Here is an 18,642-nt window from a genome sequence, read left to right on the forward strand (position 1 = left end):
TTATATTTTTTGTGTTGTTCACTAATAAGGTTCACACTGTTTTTATACAGTCTATGGTTCACACACACACACAATACACACTTTTATCATTTAGTTTTGCTTGCTTTTTATGAAGAAGATTTGTTTAACGTCTCATTAAATGTATTTGGTATCTAAGGTTTTTCTGTCATATATAAACATATATACAATATAATATAATGCAATACAATATCATATAAACAATAATTTATCATTCTAGATAAGAATTTAGAATTATATTTAGAATTTGTAATTACATATAATTATAAATTCTTAATTATAAGTATGTTTTAAAATGTATTTTTATTTAGAATTTTTAGTTACATATAATTATAAATTCTTAGTTATAAGAATGTTTTAAAATGTATTTATATTTAAAAAAATTAATTCTTAATTATAAGAATGTTTTAAAATGTATTAATATTTTGAATTGTTAGTTACATATAATTATAAATTCTTAATTATAAGTATGTTTTAAAATGTATTTATATTAAGAATTTTTAATTACATATAATTATAAATTCTTAATTATGTTTTAAAATGTATTTATATTAAGAATTTTTAGTTACATATTATTATAAATTCTTAATTATAAGTATGTTTTAAAATGTATTTATATTTATAGAATTTATCAAATATATTTATAGTATTTATATAAACTTATAACTTTAATTATTATTTATTTCTCAATTTATTTTTATTCTTGTAATGTCCCAAATAGTTGATTGTGGGTGAAACTTTCAGAAAGTAGCTTTTGGTGCACATGAAACCGTTGTTTTCATGCTAATTTTTATATTTACAAGTTCATTACATTTTCTGTTTAAGTCTGATGTGGAAATTGTACAGTCTAAGCATAAAATGTCATGCAGATGACAGGGGTGACAGATTTTAGCGTTGATCTGCGGGGATATTTGGGGATTTTGATGTGTTGTGAAGCACACATAGTCACTGCCATAAACAAACTATAATATATGAATTTAAATTATCTTTGAACACCACAAAATGGTTTGTTACTGGAAAATTCCTGTCATGCTACTGAAAATGAATTATATTGAGTTCTTAAATCCCTCAAAACTCATGGTATTATTGGTTAAATATTGTTTTTCTCCTTTGTTATATAAGCAGAGAAGTTGTTGCAGGGGTTGAGCAAGCTATTAGATTTACCTAATATATTTATAAAATGGTTTTCCTTATGTTTTAATGAGTGTTACTGATGTCTTTTGTGCAGTTCTGGATGTCTGCTTTAGCCACAACTCTTCCTGTACCATGTGGAGCCTTTATGCCTGTTTTCGTCATTGGTAAGTGTTTGCATGTTTATTATCTTAAAATTGCTTTTTAAAGGTGAATTCAGTCAAATATTTAACTGATATATATCACAATGCTTCCCAAGTTCATCAATTACAGGACATTAAATTACAGTATAATTCTAATAAAAGTTTTCTGAAAGGTTATGTTTAAAATGAATTAAATTTGCAATAATTAACGTATATTTTTAGAGTATAAATCTGAACTTTGGAAGAAGCCAGGTTTGAAATTCCTATTTGATTTTGTTGGCATATTAGAGTTTAAGTTTTTTACAGAAGGGATTTTAAATTTATCATTTTAACACTTCATAAATCAGAAAAACGGTCAACAACCAGAAAGAAGAAGAAAATACATTTTCGGCATGTTTTTTTATGAATACAGTGTTATATAAATCGTTGTGATTGATATATGAGCAAACCCCACAGCAAAACTCTTCAGAAGATAGAGAGGGATAAAACTCTAAGTTTTGGTGCATGAAAGTTCTGCTGAAGTGGAGAAACAAACTTTTAAAAATATGTATTGTAATTGAAATCTACAGACACAAATAGAAAAGTGACTTAATAAATTCTTGTGAATAATAAACAAACCCTTCAGTAAAAACCTTCAGAATATGGAGACGAATAAATCTCTAAGTTTTGATATATGTACGTGCTGCTGAAGTTGAGAAATTTTTTTTTTTCACAAAACTTCCTTAAAAAAAATATATATATATATAAATTGTAATTGAAATTTACAGACGCAAAATAGATAAAGTGCCATAATAAAAACAAACCCCTCTGGAAAAACATTCAGAATATATATAGGAATACAACTCTAAGTTTTGGTATTTGTAAGTGCTTCTGAAGTTAAGAAACAAACTCATTTTCACAAAACTTCCTTTTAAGTATAAATATATTGCAATTGAAATTTACAGATGCAAAATAGATAAAGTCCATAATAAAACCTTGTGAATAATATATTAACAAATCCCTCAGTAAAAACCTTCAGACTATATATAGGAATAAAACTGTAAGTTTCGGTGTAAGTGCTCCTGTAGTTGAGAAAAAAACCCATTTTCACAAAACTTCCTTTTAAATATATATATATATTATAATTGAAATCTACAGCCGTAAAATGCCTTGTGAATATAATATGAACAAACCCCTCAGTAAAAACCTTCAGACTATAGATAGGAATAAACCTGTAAAGTTTGGTGTATGTAAGTGCTACTGAAGTGGAGAAACAAACGGACACACTTAGAAAAAGTATAAACCCTTAAATGCTTATTTTGGTCTCTGTTCACTTTTCTGAAACAAGACACGTTATACGAGCAAAATAGTCCTGAAGCTCAAAATTAGCAAGTGCATGAAAAAACAATAGTGTATTGCCTACGTGTTAAAAATATTTTATGCAGTGTATCCATTAAAACGTTAACCTGTGTGTGTTCAGGTGCTGCGTTTGGCCGTTTGGTGGGTGAAAGTATGGCGGCATGGTTTCCAGAGGGCATTAATACGGACGGAACCATCTATCCCATAGTTCCTGGAGGATACGCTGTTGTGGGTGAGAAACAGATGCTTTCATACATGTGTAGAGCTTCAACAGACACGTTCACACACACAGATGAGAAACTTTCATGGCAATTGCTTCAGTGATCCCATAGTGATTTTGAGAGGCATTGATTTAGTTTTGTTGTGTTTGGTCATGGATTGTTGTTTTCATTGTTACTCTTTGATTAGTAGCCACTGGATTTAAGTATGAAATAACAATCACTTTTGATTGCTTATTGTTTTAATTATAGCTTAATGGACAATATAGTGAAGGGTTTAGAAAAGTGTAGGTTTCTCACCAACGACTGCACTGTAATTATAAAATGATTAAATATTTCCATTATTAAAAAAAGTATGTAAAAATGTAATATTTTTAAATGTAAGTTATATTTTTAAATATTACATATTTTTGTAAATATTTTACGTAATTTGATACATTTCATAAATATATAAAAGGTACTTTATTGAAAAAAATTTATTCAATTTAATTATATTTAATGTACATCTAAGTAGCCATGTGACCTGTTTCACTACAAATTTAAGTTTGTAAATCACAAATAAATCTTGAATCATGAAAAATAGTGTGGATATAAATTTCTGAAATTTTTACTGTGTAGATATGTTTTTTTGTTGTTGTTTAAATGTTTACATCAGTGTTGAGCACCATTGATTTTGTAATGTGCGACTTAATAGCAATTCAGTAAATATCTCTTCCTGTCAATTCATGACTCATGGCCCAATAGTTTGTGTTCCTTTCATATTTAGTTTTTCCCTTTGGTTCATTAATTTCTAAAGAACCAATGTGAAGGGTTTTTAATTTGTTTTGTTAAATCGGTCTCTCTCCAGGAGCGGCCGCGTTATCCGGAGCGGTCACACACACGGTTTCCACAGCCGTGATCGTGTTTGAGTTGACGGGTCAGATCAGTCACATTCTTCCCATCATGATTGCTGTGATTCTCGCCAACGCCGTCGCTCAGAGCCTTCAGCCGTCCATCTACGACTCTATAATCCGCATTAAGAAACTGCCTTACCTGCCCGAGCTCGGCTGGGGCCACCATGAGTGAGTCTCTCTGTCTGTATATATAGCTGTACATCTTATATTGTGTTTTCTTCTTCAGCACAGTCTGCTTTGAAGGAGTCAGTAACTACTGCAGAATACAGAAGTAGAGACACTTTTTTCTACTCACTTTCAATCACAGTGATATCAAGGCCGTTCTTCTGCTCACATTAAAGGAATTTAGCACCAGTTACATTTAGATTTTACAGCATGCATTTTTAAAACAAAATTCATATTTAAGGTTTGTGTGACTCGTTTAAAATAACTAAACTCAAAACTGAAATGAAAATGAATAAAAACTATATAGACATATAAACACAACATAAACGTAAATGACAAAAACACACAAAATTACTAAAGCAGAAAATTTAAAACTGAAATAGTAAAATAAAAACTATTAAATATTCTTAAAAAATACAATAGTATTTCAATGATGGTAAAATAACGAAGAACTAGAAGCTCAAATGTCGGTTCACTTCTGGGTTTCAGGACTAATTACTGAACAGCCGTAGTTAATAAAGAAATAAAGCAATTGGCAAATGTTTATTTAGCGCAATTAAAAATGTAAAATTATTAATTATTTTAATTCTTGTACCTAACAACATTAACAAAGTTAATTCTATTTATTTGTTAATTTTATTTTTAAAAAAAAATTCTCTTTATAAGAGTAAATAGACAAGGTCTACAATCACACACACACACATACATTTTAATTTGATAACATTAATGCTACAAAAATATCAATCAATACTAAAACAAAATATTTTGTGTATGCCAAAAAAAAAACTATAATTTAAATAAAAAACATAGGTTAAATTAAGCGCTTGTACATATTAAATATATTTGTGCGCCTTCGTAAGTAATGTAAGTGGTAAAATATTTTTTTGATGATTTTTCTCAACAAAAAAAGGCAACAAACAGGATTAATATAGCTAATAACTATAACCAAGTAATTATTAATAAAAAATATAATACCATCTCAAAATAACACTGGTTGCAATGTTAAATGCTTAAATCTAGATTACAGTATGTGTAAAAAAAAAGGACAAAATGAAATGTGTTTTACTTAAAATAACATAAAAATATTATAATTACAATTGAGGAATGTAAAACACTGATTTCAGCTAATTCATTTTAGTTTAATTTAACTTGATGTCCTACATGTATTCAATTTTTTACTAAAATAACAATAAAAAGGGTAAAACTGAAAAACCTTGACATTGACATGTTTAAAAAATAGAGACTATAAAAAAAGTAATGAAAACTATAATATGTATGAATAATTCTAAAATAACATGGAAAACCTGCATGTTTTTTGTCTGCAGGAAGTATAATATTCGTGTGGAGGACATCATGGTCAGAAATGTTCGTTACATCACTCTGAACTCTACATACAGAGACCTTCATGAGATCCTCTTGATAGCAAACCTCAAAACTGTGGCGCTGGTGGAGTCTGCAGGTACAAACACACGCTTGCTTTATATAGATACATTTACACACACATGGCTGGCTTGTCTATTAAGATGGCTCTTTTTTGTTTGTAGTAATTGATACATTTATATTTGTTGTAAAAAAAAAAAAAAATATATATATATATATATATATATATATATATATATATATATATATATATATATTTTTTTTTTTTTTTTTTTTTTACAATTATTTTAACAAGATGCTTTTATAGTTTTTTTTACAGAAGAGGATTAGGGACAAGCAATAATAAAAAATGAAACCACCTCAAGATTAAAATCAACATAATGCAAGATTAAACTCATAAAAAAAAGTACAAAAATTGTGAAAATAAAATCATTAAATCGTTGAGTTAATTCTTAACATTTTCAACCCTTTTTTCCTTTCTTTCTTTTTTTTTTGCAATGCAACAAATTTTTTCTTTAAATTGATTGAGTTTAATCTGGCATTAGAATGACTTTTATCTCGAGATGGTTTTATTTTGTTTTATTATTGCTTGACCGTAATCCTCTTCTGTAGTTATATTATATTGAATTCATTTTCATTTTCATTTTTAGATTTTTCTTTTCCTTTTAATTTCAGTTGAAATTAAAGTAGTAAGTAATAATTTCGTTGTGTTTTGTCATTTTTAGTTTTCATTTGATATATGTGTTTATTTTTTAGTTTAGTTTTAATTAAATTAAAAGAAAATGAGAAAAGTTGAATAGGAAACTACCTAAAAAAAATGTTAATATACATATATATATTCAGGATTCACAGATGAATAGAAAGTTCAAAAGAACAGCATTTATTTGAAATAGAAACCTTATGAATCTCTTTACTGTCACTTTTTGATCAGTTGTAATCATCCTTGCTGAATGAGAGCATTAATGTCTCTGCTCTCTAGAGTCGATGATCCTGCTGGGCTCTATCGAGCGCGTTCAGTTGCAGGCGCTCCTCTCGCAGCATCTGAGTCGCGAGCGGCGGCTGGAGTTCATACGGGACGCGGAGAGGAAGCGTGTGTCTGTCGTCAGCACTCCCAGCAGCGAAGAGGGGGGTCAAAAGGTCAACCATGAGGTTCGCTTTCAGGTCAGAGGGCAAACGATTACTTGACTTTTTTATACTTCGTTTTGTCAGTTTTCGAGACGTGATCTTGAATGTTTGTGAGTGTAGATCTCCACAGAAGAGTCGTCGTTGTTTACACCGGTCCATCCCATCTCACCTAAACCTCTCAAACCTGCGCTGAAGAGGACGACTACCGCCGAGAAAAACATCGAGATCCCTACAAGTAATGTCACACCCTCTCTTATGTACTCTTCTGTCTAAATGTAGACATTGCTTAGACTTTATTGTTTTTATAAACATCATATACAGCTTAAACGCTCAGAACTCATCCTGTGAAAACCCTTTTGAAATCAGACTTTGCGTTATCATGGAAATTTAACTTTTTTTTTGATGTCAACTTCAAATTTGGAACATAACTTAGTTAGACATGTGGCTTTTATTGCATTGCATTTTCAGATTCCAAAAAGTCTTGGAAAATATTTGTTTTATTGTACAGTACATTTCCTTTAGAGTAAACTTAAACTTCTGTAACTTTTTTACACTTTATTTCTTTTAGCAATAATAGTACATATTTATTGGAATACACAGAAATGGGATTTCCGTGTTTTTCAGGTCCTCATGATTCTGGCATTGGCTTGAGGAATCTGTTATGTGCTCGACCTCAGACGGATGCAATGGAGGTGAGACTCACACACACTTATGTTCACATCGTATGAATTTTTTTGGTGTGTATGTTATGTTTTCCCTCCCTTTTCCTTCGTGTAAGAATAATAACGTGGAGCACACAGTCGCTTCTGACTTCAGCCCGCCCAAACGCGTCAGGATTTCGGTCTTGGTAAGAAAAAAATAAAAATAAAACACGGGCTCGTCAAATCATCGTGTCATCATCATACCATAAACGTCTTCCTTGTGCCTGCTCTGACCTTTGACCTGCTGAACCGCTGGATGCACAGTAACCGCAGGTTTAACCACATTCCAAGAAAATATATTTAAATATTTTTTTGATAACTTTAAACTCACAGTTTCATTGTTTTGATCGGTCTGCAAGGGTTCAAAGGTCAGAAACAGATTAATCTTTGTGGAACATGGGAGGCGAACAAGCATGAGTAGCTGTCAATCATCAGCATGACATCAGAACTGGCCAGTCTGTGTGAGTTGCATGGAAAGTGGGCGGAGCCAGTGAATGATTGTGTCCTGTAACATTCGTCTAACTGCCGTCAGGTGTAAATTTTACATTTTAAAGGACAGTTCACCTAAAAATTATCATTCTGTCATCATTTACTCACCCTCATGTCATTTTAAAACCAGTTTTTTTTCTGTCCCAATGTGATTTATTGTTTTTTTTTTTTGTTAGGTCTTCTTAATAGATTAAAGATTTCAAAGATTTCAAAAACTATGATATATTATTTATGTGTATCTCATTATATTTTATGTAAATTATTATTTTTATTAATTTTAACAATGTGCCCCCTTTCTGTTTTTTTATTACTGCATAAGTCTTTATTTAAAATTTATTTTAAAGTACATTTTTAAGTTATATTATTATATATAATTAAATTATTTATATAATTAAATGTATTTAAATATATAATTAAATTATATATTATATACATATATAATTTATAATTAAATAATATTATATTTAATTTTAAGTGAAATTTTTTTTAATAAACAGATTTTGGCAGCACATAAAATAAGGTTCTATTTTGTTAACATTTGTTATATTTCATTAGTTAACATGATCTAACAACAAAAAATAATTCTAAAGCATTTATTATTCATTTGGTAATTTCACGTTTGCTAATACATTATTAAAATCAATAGTTGTGTCTGTTAATATTATTTAATGGACCTGAGCTGTGAACTGACAATGACCAGTTTAATTAACATTAACAGCATTGTCAGGTAATGTTAGTTAAAGCACCAACTAAAGGACATTCCTGTGTGAATGATGTATGTTTATGGCGTCAGTTGTTGAATGACACACTTCTTGTGTAAATGAAAGCAGACTGTTTGTGCTAATATAATTCTAGTATGTCAGTAGTGATGTAACACAGTTGCTATGGAAATACACTTGCGTACTTTGTATAATGATGAGCGTATATTAAGGTCAGCATAAAGGCTATGTAATGATAAACCTGCACCCTCATCATGCAGCTCTGCGACAGTAACAGAAATCCGTATTACACAGTTCTTTTACTGTCAAAATACTAAATTATGTATGTTTAAAAATATATAAAAAAAATAGAGAGAGACCACAGAATGTTTTTTCCAGTTATTCTGTGCTGAAATGGTTAAAAATGAAACGATGTAAGCTTAATAAGATTTGTAAAAAAAAAATTATATATATTATATTATATTTTATTATATTATTAGAAATATTTATTATAGTAATGGTCAGTGTAAAGAAAAATCTGGAAACATTTACATAACTTTTTCCTTTTTTTATTAATTTTTAACATTATATTGTATTATATTATTTTAACTTTAAAGTGTTACATAAATAGATTTCAGTAAATATAAGGTACGATAAGGTTTACTATAATTATGATTATAATAAAAGAGTTCTTGTTTTCAATATGTTTTATTTCTTTAAGTACTAATTTAAAGCTTTCTAAAAATATATTTATCTTGTCTTTGAGGCATATATTCACTAAGTTTCAGTTCATTTTGTGAAGCGCTCCTATTCAGTACCAGACGGAAGAAAGCGCATTGTGTTTGTTTTCTTTAATTTATAAAAGCACAACATTTTGTTGATATTGTGAGTGAACAAAAATAAAATTAGACTAGGAATGATGAACTACTCTTACCTTAAAGCTGCAGTAGGGAACTTTTGTAAAAATATATTTTTTACATTTTTTTTTAAACCTGTCATTATGTCCTGACAGTAGAATATGAGACAGATAATCTGTGAAAAAAATCAAGCTCCTCTGGCTCCTCCCAGTGTCCTATTGCCATTTGCAGAAAGTCATCCGCTCCCGGTAAGAAACAACCAATCAGAGCAGCGGTCCGTAACTTTTTTTGTGTTCAAAATGTAGAAAAATGTATATAATAAGCGAGTACACCATGAATCCATTTTCCAAACCGTGTTTTTGGCTTGTCCTGAATCACTAGGGTGCACCTATAATAAGTGTTTATATTCGGACTATTTTAGATTGCTTCGGGGATACCGCGGCGGAGTAACCCAGTACCTTTGTGATTCTTCATAGACATAAACAGAGAGAAGTAGTTCCGGCTACGATGTTCTTCCGCAAGACGCAAGCAGTTCTGTTTATTAACCGCTAGAGCGTCAAAAGTTACCTACTGCAGCTTTAAGAGCAAAAATGATGACGTATCCATTGAAAACATGCAAGTGATCACGCTGGTGCCTCCATGTCCTGAAGCGTCACAAACTATTGGATATATCGCACATTTATCTGGGTCTAACGTTTAAACATTGTTATATGCTTGTACTGTTTTATTATATCTATAGATTTTATTTTAGGCAAGTCGTGATGATTTGAGAAGGCTAAAATGATCAGCTTACTGTCTGCCGCTGGCTGCTTGGTCATTGCTTTAAAAAACAGAAACAAACAAAAAATGCTCCAAACGTTTTCCAAGGTTAAATTAATATCAATTTTTAATAGCTGAAACAGTAATATAATCTGTTTTGGGAGAAGGGTCAGGTCCTGGCCTAAATTTGAGGCCCGTGCAAGGCTCTAAAAGCCATGCTTTTTTTCAATTTGTTTGTTTTTTATATATTATACTTTTTAATATTATATTATTATATTTTTTTCATTAAAAGTGTTTACATAAATAGACTGCATAGATAGTAGGTTTCAGTTTGTTAACATTAGTTAACTATAATAGTCAGCATCATTTGGTTCTTGCTGCTTTGCTGATTTTTGTTGTAAAAAATGACCAATTTAGTATGTTTAAAAATATTTTTAAGAAGAGAGAAGCATGCACATTTTTTTTCATTCGTTTTGCACCAACAATTTCTATAGTAACCTAAATAATATACTATAAAATAGAAAATTATTTCATTGAAAAAGAGAAAGCCATGCAATTTTTTCACTTTTGTTTTTAAATATAGATATATATATATATTTTTTACATTTAAAATTTAAGGTTTATATTTTATTATATTATGTATTTATTAAAGATAAAAGTGTTTTTATAAATAGATTTGAGTAAAATTTTTACATTAATTATTAGGGCTGTGTATCACCAGCAAAGTCACGATCCGACACATATCAGGGGCCAGCTGTATCGATATTTGTATCGTTAAAACTTTGTGACAATATATCGTTGTATCGATGTATCGAACACAGCACTATTAGTTATCCACATTGTATGGTTGCTACACATGTGTTTAAAAATATCAAAAATAGAGAAAGCAGTACAAATATTAAATTTTTTTTTCAGTGGAAAGCAACAGGAAAAATGTGCACGGCTTTCTCATCTTTAAATCTCTTTCACGATTGTCAAACATCATTAGGCGTGTGTCACTCTCTAGTAGTAGAGCCTTCTCTCTGCTTATTACATTACGCTCACATTTCTACAGAAACCAGCACTAATGGATGGATGTTTTATTAATGCGTAGAGTGCTGCAAAGATTTATACACCAGTGTGTGTGTGTGTGTGTGTGTGATACTTCTACAGAGAAAGTGCAACTGCAGGCTGATCTCATCGATTAAATTTAGCATGAGAGAGATGAAGAGGGAGGAAGAGGAACTTGAATCTGTCGACTGCCAAAGCAGCGCTCCGAGATATTGATCAAACCACACAACATATTAGCATTATAAATCATCAACACACCCTATTTTGATATCACACTATATAAAGTCACATTTGAACAGGACAAACAGTTCTTGTTAGAGGGAGAGCAACAAGAGAGGGCTTGGTATTCAGGCTTGTCGTGTTTCTTATGTAATGTTACTGCAAAGCCCTTTATCTGAGTGACAGCTTGTGTGTGTGTGTGTGTGTGTGTTCAGGAGGATCCAGACGCAGAGGATGACATGACTCTTGGCGAGGTGAGGACACTGCAGCTGTAATAGTGGAAACCTCTCATAAACTAGGTTTACATGCACATGAATAATCTGCTAGTTATTGTACTGATACCTGAACCAGATTATCTGTCCAGTTCAACACGATTGGATTGAGAAGTGTGGTGTAACAAAAAAAAAATGCAAATGCTTGTTTCCCCTGAAATAAAAGCCCTTTTCTCTTAATAAGTGATGTACTTCAGATAACAAAACTGAAACCTCAACATAAATAACTAGTTATAGATAATAATAATAAAGTGCACAATAGAATTTCATCAATTATCATTGTAATTTGTAATGTAATTTGCTATGTTTACTAACATAATATTTTTTATATGGTGCCAATTTGCTGTATTTGCTATTAGAGAATATTTGTTATATTTACATAATATTTATTAATATTTATTAGTAGTGCAAATTTGCTATACTTACTAATTGAGAATATTTATTATATTTACATAATATTTATTAATATTTATTAATAGTGAAAATTTGCTGTATTTACTAATAGTGAATATTTATTATATTTACATAATATTAATATTTATAATAATATACATAAAATAAATTAATAACAAAAAAGTTTATTTGACTACAAAATAGCGTTCTATATGTACTTTAAAAAAATATATATAATATATATTATTGCCATATTTATGAATAATTTGAAAAATAAAATAAAAAAATGAGCATTAAGCAATTAAGGAAATCTGTATTTATGTTGTTTATAATGAATAGATTAAAATAGTGCAAAGTGTAATTGACAGAAATATAAAACCGATGACATTAAAGAATAATAATGCATAAATGACAAGTTAATGAAGTCAAAAACCATCTCTGGCTGTGAGTGCAGGTCGAGGAGTGGGAGGAGCAACAGCTTGACGAGCAGGTGAACTTCAACAACTGCAAGATTGACCCCGCCCCCTTCCAGCTGGTGGAGCGCACTTCACTGCACAAGGTGAGAGAGAGAGATTGAGAAAGTGTGTAAGTTTAGGATATGCACGCTATCCAACAAATGCTGACACTGAATTTATTTTCTGCATTTGCAAACTCACTTGTGGCAAGAGCACAGAAGTCTTCATTAAGTCACGCTCTGCAGTGGTACACACACACACACACACACACACACTCCTGCGGCATCTGTGAATGTGTTTAATGCAGTCCATTCACTCTTCTTATACATCTACACATTTCTACTCATTCTCACTCTATCCACACACTCACTGATTTATTTATGTGATTTGTGTGCATGCTTGTGGTCAAAATGTATGCGTTTTCCATGGATGTTTTTGGTGCATAAAAACCCTACCGTTTATGTATTATTATTATACTAGTTTACTAGCTTGCATGCTGATTCTGTTGTCTCTCTGACAGACTCACACCATCTTCTCTCTGCTGGGTTTGGATCACGCTTATGTCACCAGCATCGGGAGACTTATAGGAGTAGTTTCACTGAGAGAGGTGAGAGTTTTGTGATGCATTTAATTTTTCTGGATATAAAGATGAATAGGAAGTTCAGAAGTCTTCTGTAACATTATAAATGTCGTTAATGTCATGCATCTGCGCTGAATGGTAGCGTTCGTCCATTAACCGGCTCTCGTCTGTGCTGCAGCTGCGTAAAGCCATCGAGGGCTCGATGACGGTGAAGGGTGTGAAGGTTCGTCCGCCGCTGGCCAGTTTCAGAGACAGTGGCACCAGTGGCACAAGCAGCGAAAGCGAAGCCACTGAACTCCACAAACTGTGGGACCGTCACAGCAGCCGAAGTATTCCCCGAGAACAGCAGCCCAACACCTCCGACTCGGACGACAAGTCACAGTGACCCCTGACCCCGTGCACAGACTGCTTCGCGCATCCAAAAATCCTCCAGCTCGCTTTCAGGTCTTCCCACACTAACTCACTTTCCCTTTCGGAGAATCAGGGACTGTATGGACTTTGTCCGTTTTTCTGAATAAGTGCGTTTTTTGTGCGTTTATATGTGTGTTTGTTGCTGAAAGAAACGGATCATTTTATTTCGTACGTTGCGTACCGTTCCCTTTTTCACTTTTTAAGAAATGTGATGACCAAGATTTGTTTGAACGCTTCATCTGTTGTCTTTCGTGCTTATATATTGGGGAGTTTATAGCTCAGTATTTTTTTCTTCTGTTTATATGCCGCAATTATGACTTTTTTTCCTCAATTATGGCTTTTCACACAATTATGACTTCTTCATTCAATTATGAAATTTTTGAACATCTTTTTTTTTCACAATTCTGACTTTTTTTTCTCAATTATGACTTTTTTCACTATTAACATTTTATGCAATTATGACTTATCTCACACTTGGCTTTTTTGTCACAATTATGACTTTCTTTCCGCAATTATTACTTTTTTCACTATTGACTTTTTATGCAATAACGACTTCTTACAATTATGACTTTTTTGCAGTTATGACTTCTCTTCATACAATTGACTTTTTCTCACACAATTATGAATTCTTCGCAATTTACTTTTTTCTCGCAATTATTACTTTTTTTTCTCACAATAACACTTTTTCCGCAATTTACTTTTTTCGCAATTATGACATTTTTCACTATTGACTTTTTATGCAATTATGATTTCTTACAATTATGACTCATCTCACAATTGTTTTTTTTCCCGCAATTATTACTTTTTCACTATTGACTTTTTATGCAATTATGACTTCTTACAATTGTGACTCATCTCACACTTGGGTTTTTTCCGCAATTATGACCATTTTCGCAATTATAACTTTTATTGTTAATGACTTTTTATGCAATTATGACTTATCTCACACTTGGCTTTTTTTTACTATTATGACTTTTTTATTTTTGCAATTATGACTTCTTTTGCTATTGACATTTTATGCAATTATGACTTCTTACAATTGTGACTCATCTCACACTTGGGTTTTTTCCGCAATTATGACCTTTTTCGCAATTATAACTTTTATTGTTAATGACTTTTTATGCAATTATGACTTATCTCACACTTGTTTTTTTTTTTGTTTTTTTGCAATTATTACTTTTTGCTATTGACTTTTTATGCAATAACGACTTCTTAAAATTATGACTTATCTTACACTTGGGTTTTATTTTTCTCGCAATTATGACTTTTTTCTCACAATTATGATTTTTTTTCCGCGATTGACTTCGTCTTTTTATTTTCTTCGCGTGTGGGCATTAGATTCCCCTCTATATACAGTGGATCTGTAGGCGGACACAGTAGGTGTCAGAGAGAATGAGAGTGATTTTATTTTCACCGCAGTTTGTTTTTCTAAGCTCGTTCAGAGTTTTTTTGTTCTTGTTAAATCTCCAGCACGAGATTCAGTCGCAGTTTGAAGTCAAACCACTCCAATGTTATCTGGTCAATGTCAGATGAAGCAAATCTCGCCCACAGTCTCTTATGTAAGGATGTGCACTTTTTATTACTTTCTCTATTGGAAATGACACTAACGTGCCTTTTTGAAGGATCTGGCACATTTGTTTTTTTGCATGTTTGCACTGAGGACAGTTAGATGAAATCAATCACAGTCACCTTTCAGCACAACAGCATTTTAATTGACAGTAGTCAAATTATGAAGAAATTAATGTTGAGGCTTTGGAGAATTTAAACATGTTTGCTCATTTTTGATATTTTGGGAAATCAGTCCTTCCCACTGTTTCCATTGATCGAGGAGAACGTGATGTTCTTTTTGATCGGTTTAGCACTTGAGCTCAAAGCTTTCTGGAAAACACACACATCTGACAGTAAAATCTCTCTTTCTGTCTCTTTCTTTCTCTCTCTTGTTGGATTTTGGCAGGACCTTTGTGTTTTTTAAAATGTCTGTGATGACTGATGATGAACTTCACAAAACTTGTCTGGAACTCTTCAAGATCATATTTTAAACCATTCATTTTGAGCCATTTGAACATTAAGTTGTTTTAAATTGTGAAATAATATTTTTTTTTTCAAATCTCATATTTTTCTCTAAATTCATATTACAATAATGTGTCTTAATGTTTTACCTATGTATATTTTATGTATATGTTTTGTGTATTTTTTTTTTTTAGATATTTTCATTCCTCCAGATTTTTTTTTTAATTCTCATTTAAAAAAAGTATACTTTTTTTATTGAGAATATAAATTAAATTTATGATTAAGAATAATGGAAAATCTGAAAACCTAACTATATTTTTCATTTAAATTCTAATTGCAATATTTTTTAAATAAATAAACACCATCACTGAGAATGATGGGGGATTGTTTTTAATTATTTAAATATATTTTTAGTCTAAATATAATGAATTCTCATTAAAATGTTCATTTATTTATTTTATTTATTTATTTTGTAATAAGAATTTAAACGAAAATCACTGCTATTTGTTATTGTATTTTTCATTAGTTTAAAGTAGATAAAAATAACTAAAACAACTATACTGTATAAATACTTAAGTATATCAATATTATTTTTAATGTAAAAAAAAATCTCAGCGGCTCTTGAAGTAAGATTATGATTATTATTATTATGATTTTTCATTAAAAAAATATTTATACACCATAGTATTTGTACTTTTTTTATATACTTTAAATTTGTTTGTTTTGTAATTCGAATTTAAATTTTATTCATCATTGACAATAATGGAAATTAACAAATAATTATAAATACTTAAATTAAGCATAAATACTCAAAATAATAGCACATAGCACACTGTAGTATGCATTTTCTTGAGGCTAAATATTATTGGTATAATATGACACAGACAAGTTTTTGACAGGTTTTGTGAAATTCATCTGCAAATGTATTCATGCATTTCTACGAACAACAGCCGAATAGAACAAAAAGTGAAATCTGAGAGTATTTTATTCACCGTTATAATGTTTGTTGTGATTTATAAATGTTGCATTTCATCAGCTGATCATTTTAATTGGAGCTGAATTGAATTTATTTAATTCTGATTATTAACTGACAGATTTGACCAATAAGCTTTAATCTGTTCGCCGGTGGAGAAGAGGCTTATTTTTGTTGATTCACAGATTTTAATATATTTAAAATAGCATATTAATTTAAATATTTTCTTCTTTTTTTGCCATTTATTTCTTCTTGTATTTGTACTTCCAAGTCATTTTTGACTACTACGGACAATATCTCTTTTTAGGAACATGTGATTCTCGTTTTGAAACGTTGACCGAACGTTGTGGGAACGTTTTAATTGCATCTCGGAGAACGTTTAGTGTTTTGTGTACAAAAATGGTGCCAGTATCATCTCTGAAATGACTTTATTAATACTCTATACACTCTGAACGGACCAAAAGAGCAAAATCTGCTTTATTAAATATGTTTTGGCCCATTTAATTTCATGTATTATAATATGTTCTTTTGAGAATCATATTTATTAACAATCTTACATGTGATCAACAAAGTAGATCAAACGTGATTTTATTTTGGATGTTATTGTTATTTTCAGACATTTGAGGATAATGTATTTGTGCAATAACATGTGTATCTGTGTGTTTGTTTGTAACCAGAATTAAAACTATGACTTTATGTGGAGAAGAGCATATTTTTCTATTTTTTTTTTCAAATATATAAACTTTCCTAAATCAAGAGACATTAACTTGAGAACCAAAAGATATTAAGTCTTGTTTTCTGAAGAGATAAAAAAAAAAAATCCTAATAGATTTTTTTTTTCTTAAAACAAGAAAATAAAATAAAATAAAATAAAATGCCAACATGATCAGAAAAATAAACTTATTTCAAAGGGAATATATTAACAGGCAATTTATTTTAATAATAATAAAAAAAAAATTCTGATCTATAGCGTCTCATTAATGACATTAATACTGTTACCATGTTATTACTCTGTTTTTATTAATTAAAAAATAATTATTTGAAATTTCAAACTACACAAACCACACACACACAAAAAAGGCAGTGATGCAAATTAATACATTCATTTACAACCAAATACATCTAAACGTACATATTTATTTTTGACTAAACAACATAAATGTCACTCTAAAAAGCAAAATAAATTCATTTTGATCACTTTGAAATTGTTTTAAACAAAATAAATAGATTTTTTTTTTACTTAAACCTATAATTTCAGATTTAAAAAGTGATCAATTTTTCATGCTGCGATGATTCAAGAAATAGTGAAATATACAGTGAAATATTTTTACAATTCAAAATAGCTGTAAAACCATTTTTACTATTTAAAATCTGTGAATATTTTTGTGGAAACCGTGATAAATTTTATTTTTCAGGATTCAGAGATGAACGGAAGGTTCTAAAGAGCAACATTTATTTGAAATAGAAATGGTTTGTAACATTATAAATGTCTTTAAAGCGTTATTCTTCACACACACAGTCACTTGTTTCTGCTTCTTCTCTTTGTTTTGACATTTATTGATTTTATTAAGAACACAAACAAGAAATAAAAAATTAAATTTCATTTCATTTATATATTTTTTCAGGTTTGGTCCATATTTTCAATGCTTAGTGGTGATGATTTGTCACTTTACATTCAAGCAGATATCCAAACAGAAACGTCATAAATAACACTAAATCGCTTGAAATGAAGAGTCGAGAGTGAAAGCTGTAGACTCAGACTGTAACATGTGGTTCGTTCACTATCAAGGGACTGAAGAGACACTAATTAAACGCTGAATGAGAGACTTCAGTCCACAGAGAGAGTCACTTCCAGAACACAAACCTTCAGAGACCCCTGAGCGGATCTAATTAAGAGACAAACGCATGTTTAACACACACTCAGTGTCGTCTTTGGCCTCAGGAAGGTGTCCACAGAAGGGGCTTCACTCCGTCACAGTCCAGCGACGTGATTGGACGGTTCAATGTGCATCACAACAGAGAGCATCAGCCAATCAGAGCGTGGCGTGACAGACAACTCAAGACACTTTTTATAGTGTTTAACCTTAAAAAGAGCTAATCTTTACAGAGAGAGAGAGAGAGAGAGAGAGGGGATAAAGGACAAACACAAGGAGAGAGAGTGAGATGAGAGAGACTGAAACTGAAATGTAAATGAGTAGCCCCTTATGCAACTTATTATAAAAAATTTATTATTTTTCCTATTTTCTAACTACTGAATACTTTTAAGGAAAAACAAATGTACTTGTTCATTTAAAATTAAAATAAGGGGAAAAGAAAAGCGAAATACCCCCCAAAAAAAAAAAAAAAAAAAAAGTTGAAATTTGT

General features: G+C 30.5%; 1 protein-coding gene across 1 annotated transcript in view; it reads left to right on the forward strand.

The window, feature by feature from the left end:
* LOC113086772 (chloride channel protein 2-like) overlaps nucleotides 1-13,612 on the forward strand; it is a 28,302-nt gene extending 14,690 nt beyond the window's left edge. The window contains exons 12-22 of the mRNA XM_026255495.1: nucleotides 1,247-1,316; nucleotides 2,752-2,862; nucleotides 3,696-3,909; nucleotides 5,232-5,365; nucleotides 6,266-6,447; nucleotides 6,532-6,646; nucleotides 7,036-7,103; nucleotides 11,400-11,438; nucleotides 12,304-12,408; nucleotides 12,825-12,911; nucleotides 13,063-13,612. Coding sequence (XP_026111280.1) covers nucleotides 1,247-1,316; nucleotides 2,752-2,862; nucleotides 3,696-3,909; nucleotides 5,232-5,365; nucleotides 6,266-6,447; nucleotides 6,532-6,646; nucleotides 7,036-7,103; nucleotides 11,400-11,438; nucleotides 12,304-12,408; nucleotides 12,825-12,911; nucleotides 13,063-13,269 — 1,332 coding nt within the window. The 3' untranslated portion in view covers nucleotides 13,270-13,612. The remainder of the gene's footprint in view (nucleotides 1-1,246; nucleotides 1,317-2,751; nucleotides 2,863-3,695; nucleotides 3,910-5,231; nucleotides 5,366-6,265; nucleotides 6,448-6,531; nucleotides 6,647-7,035; nucleotides 7,104-11,399; nucleotides 11,439-12,303; nucleotides 12,409-12,824; nucleotides 12,912-13,062) is intronic.
* The last annotated feature ends 5,030 nt before the right edge of the window (nucleotides 13,613-18,642 follow it).

This window comes from Carassius auratus, unplaced genomic scaffold (genome assembly GCF_003368295.1).
Source record: "Carassius auratus strain Wakin unplaced genomic scaffold, ASM336829v1 scaf_tig00044014, whole genome shotgun sequence".
In the NCBI taxonomy this organism is placed as follows: Eukaryota; Metazoa; Chordata; class Actinopteri; order Cypriniformes; family Cyprinidae; genus Carassius; species Carassius auratus.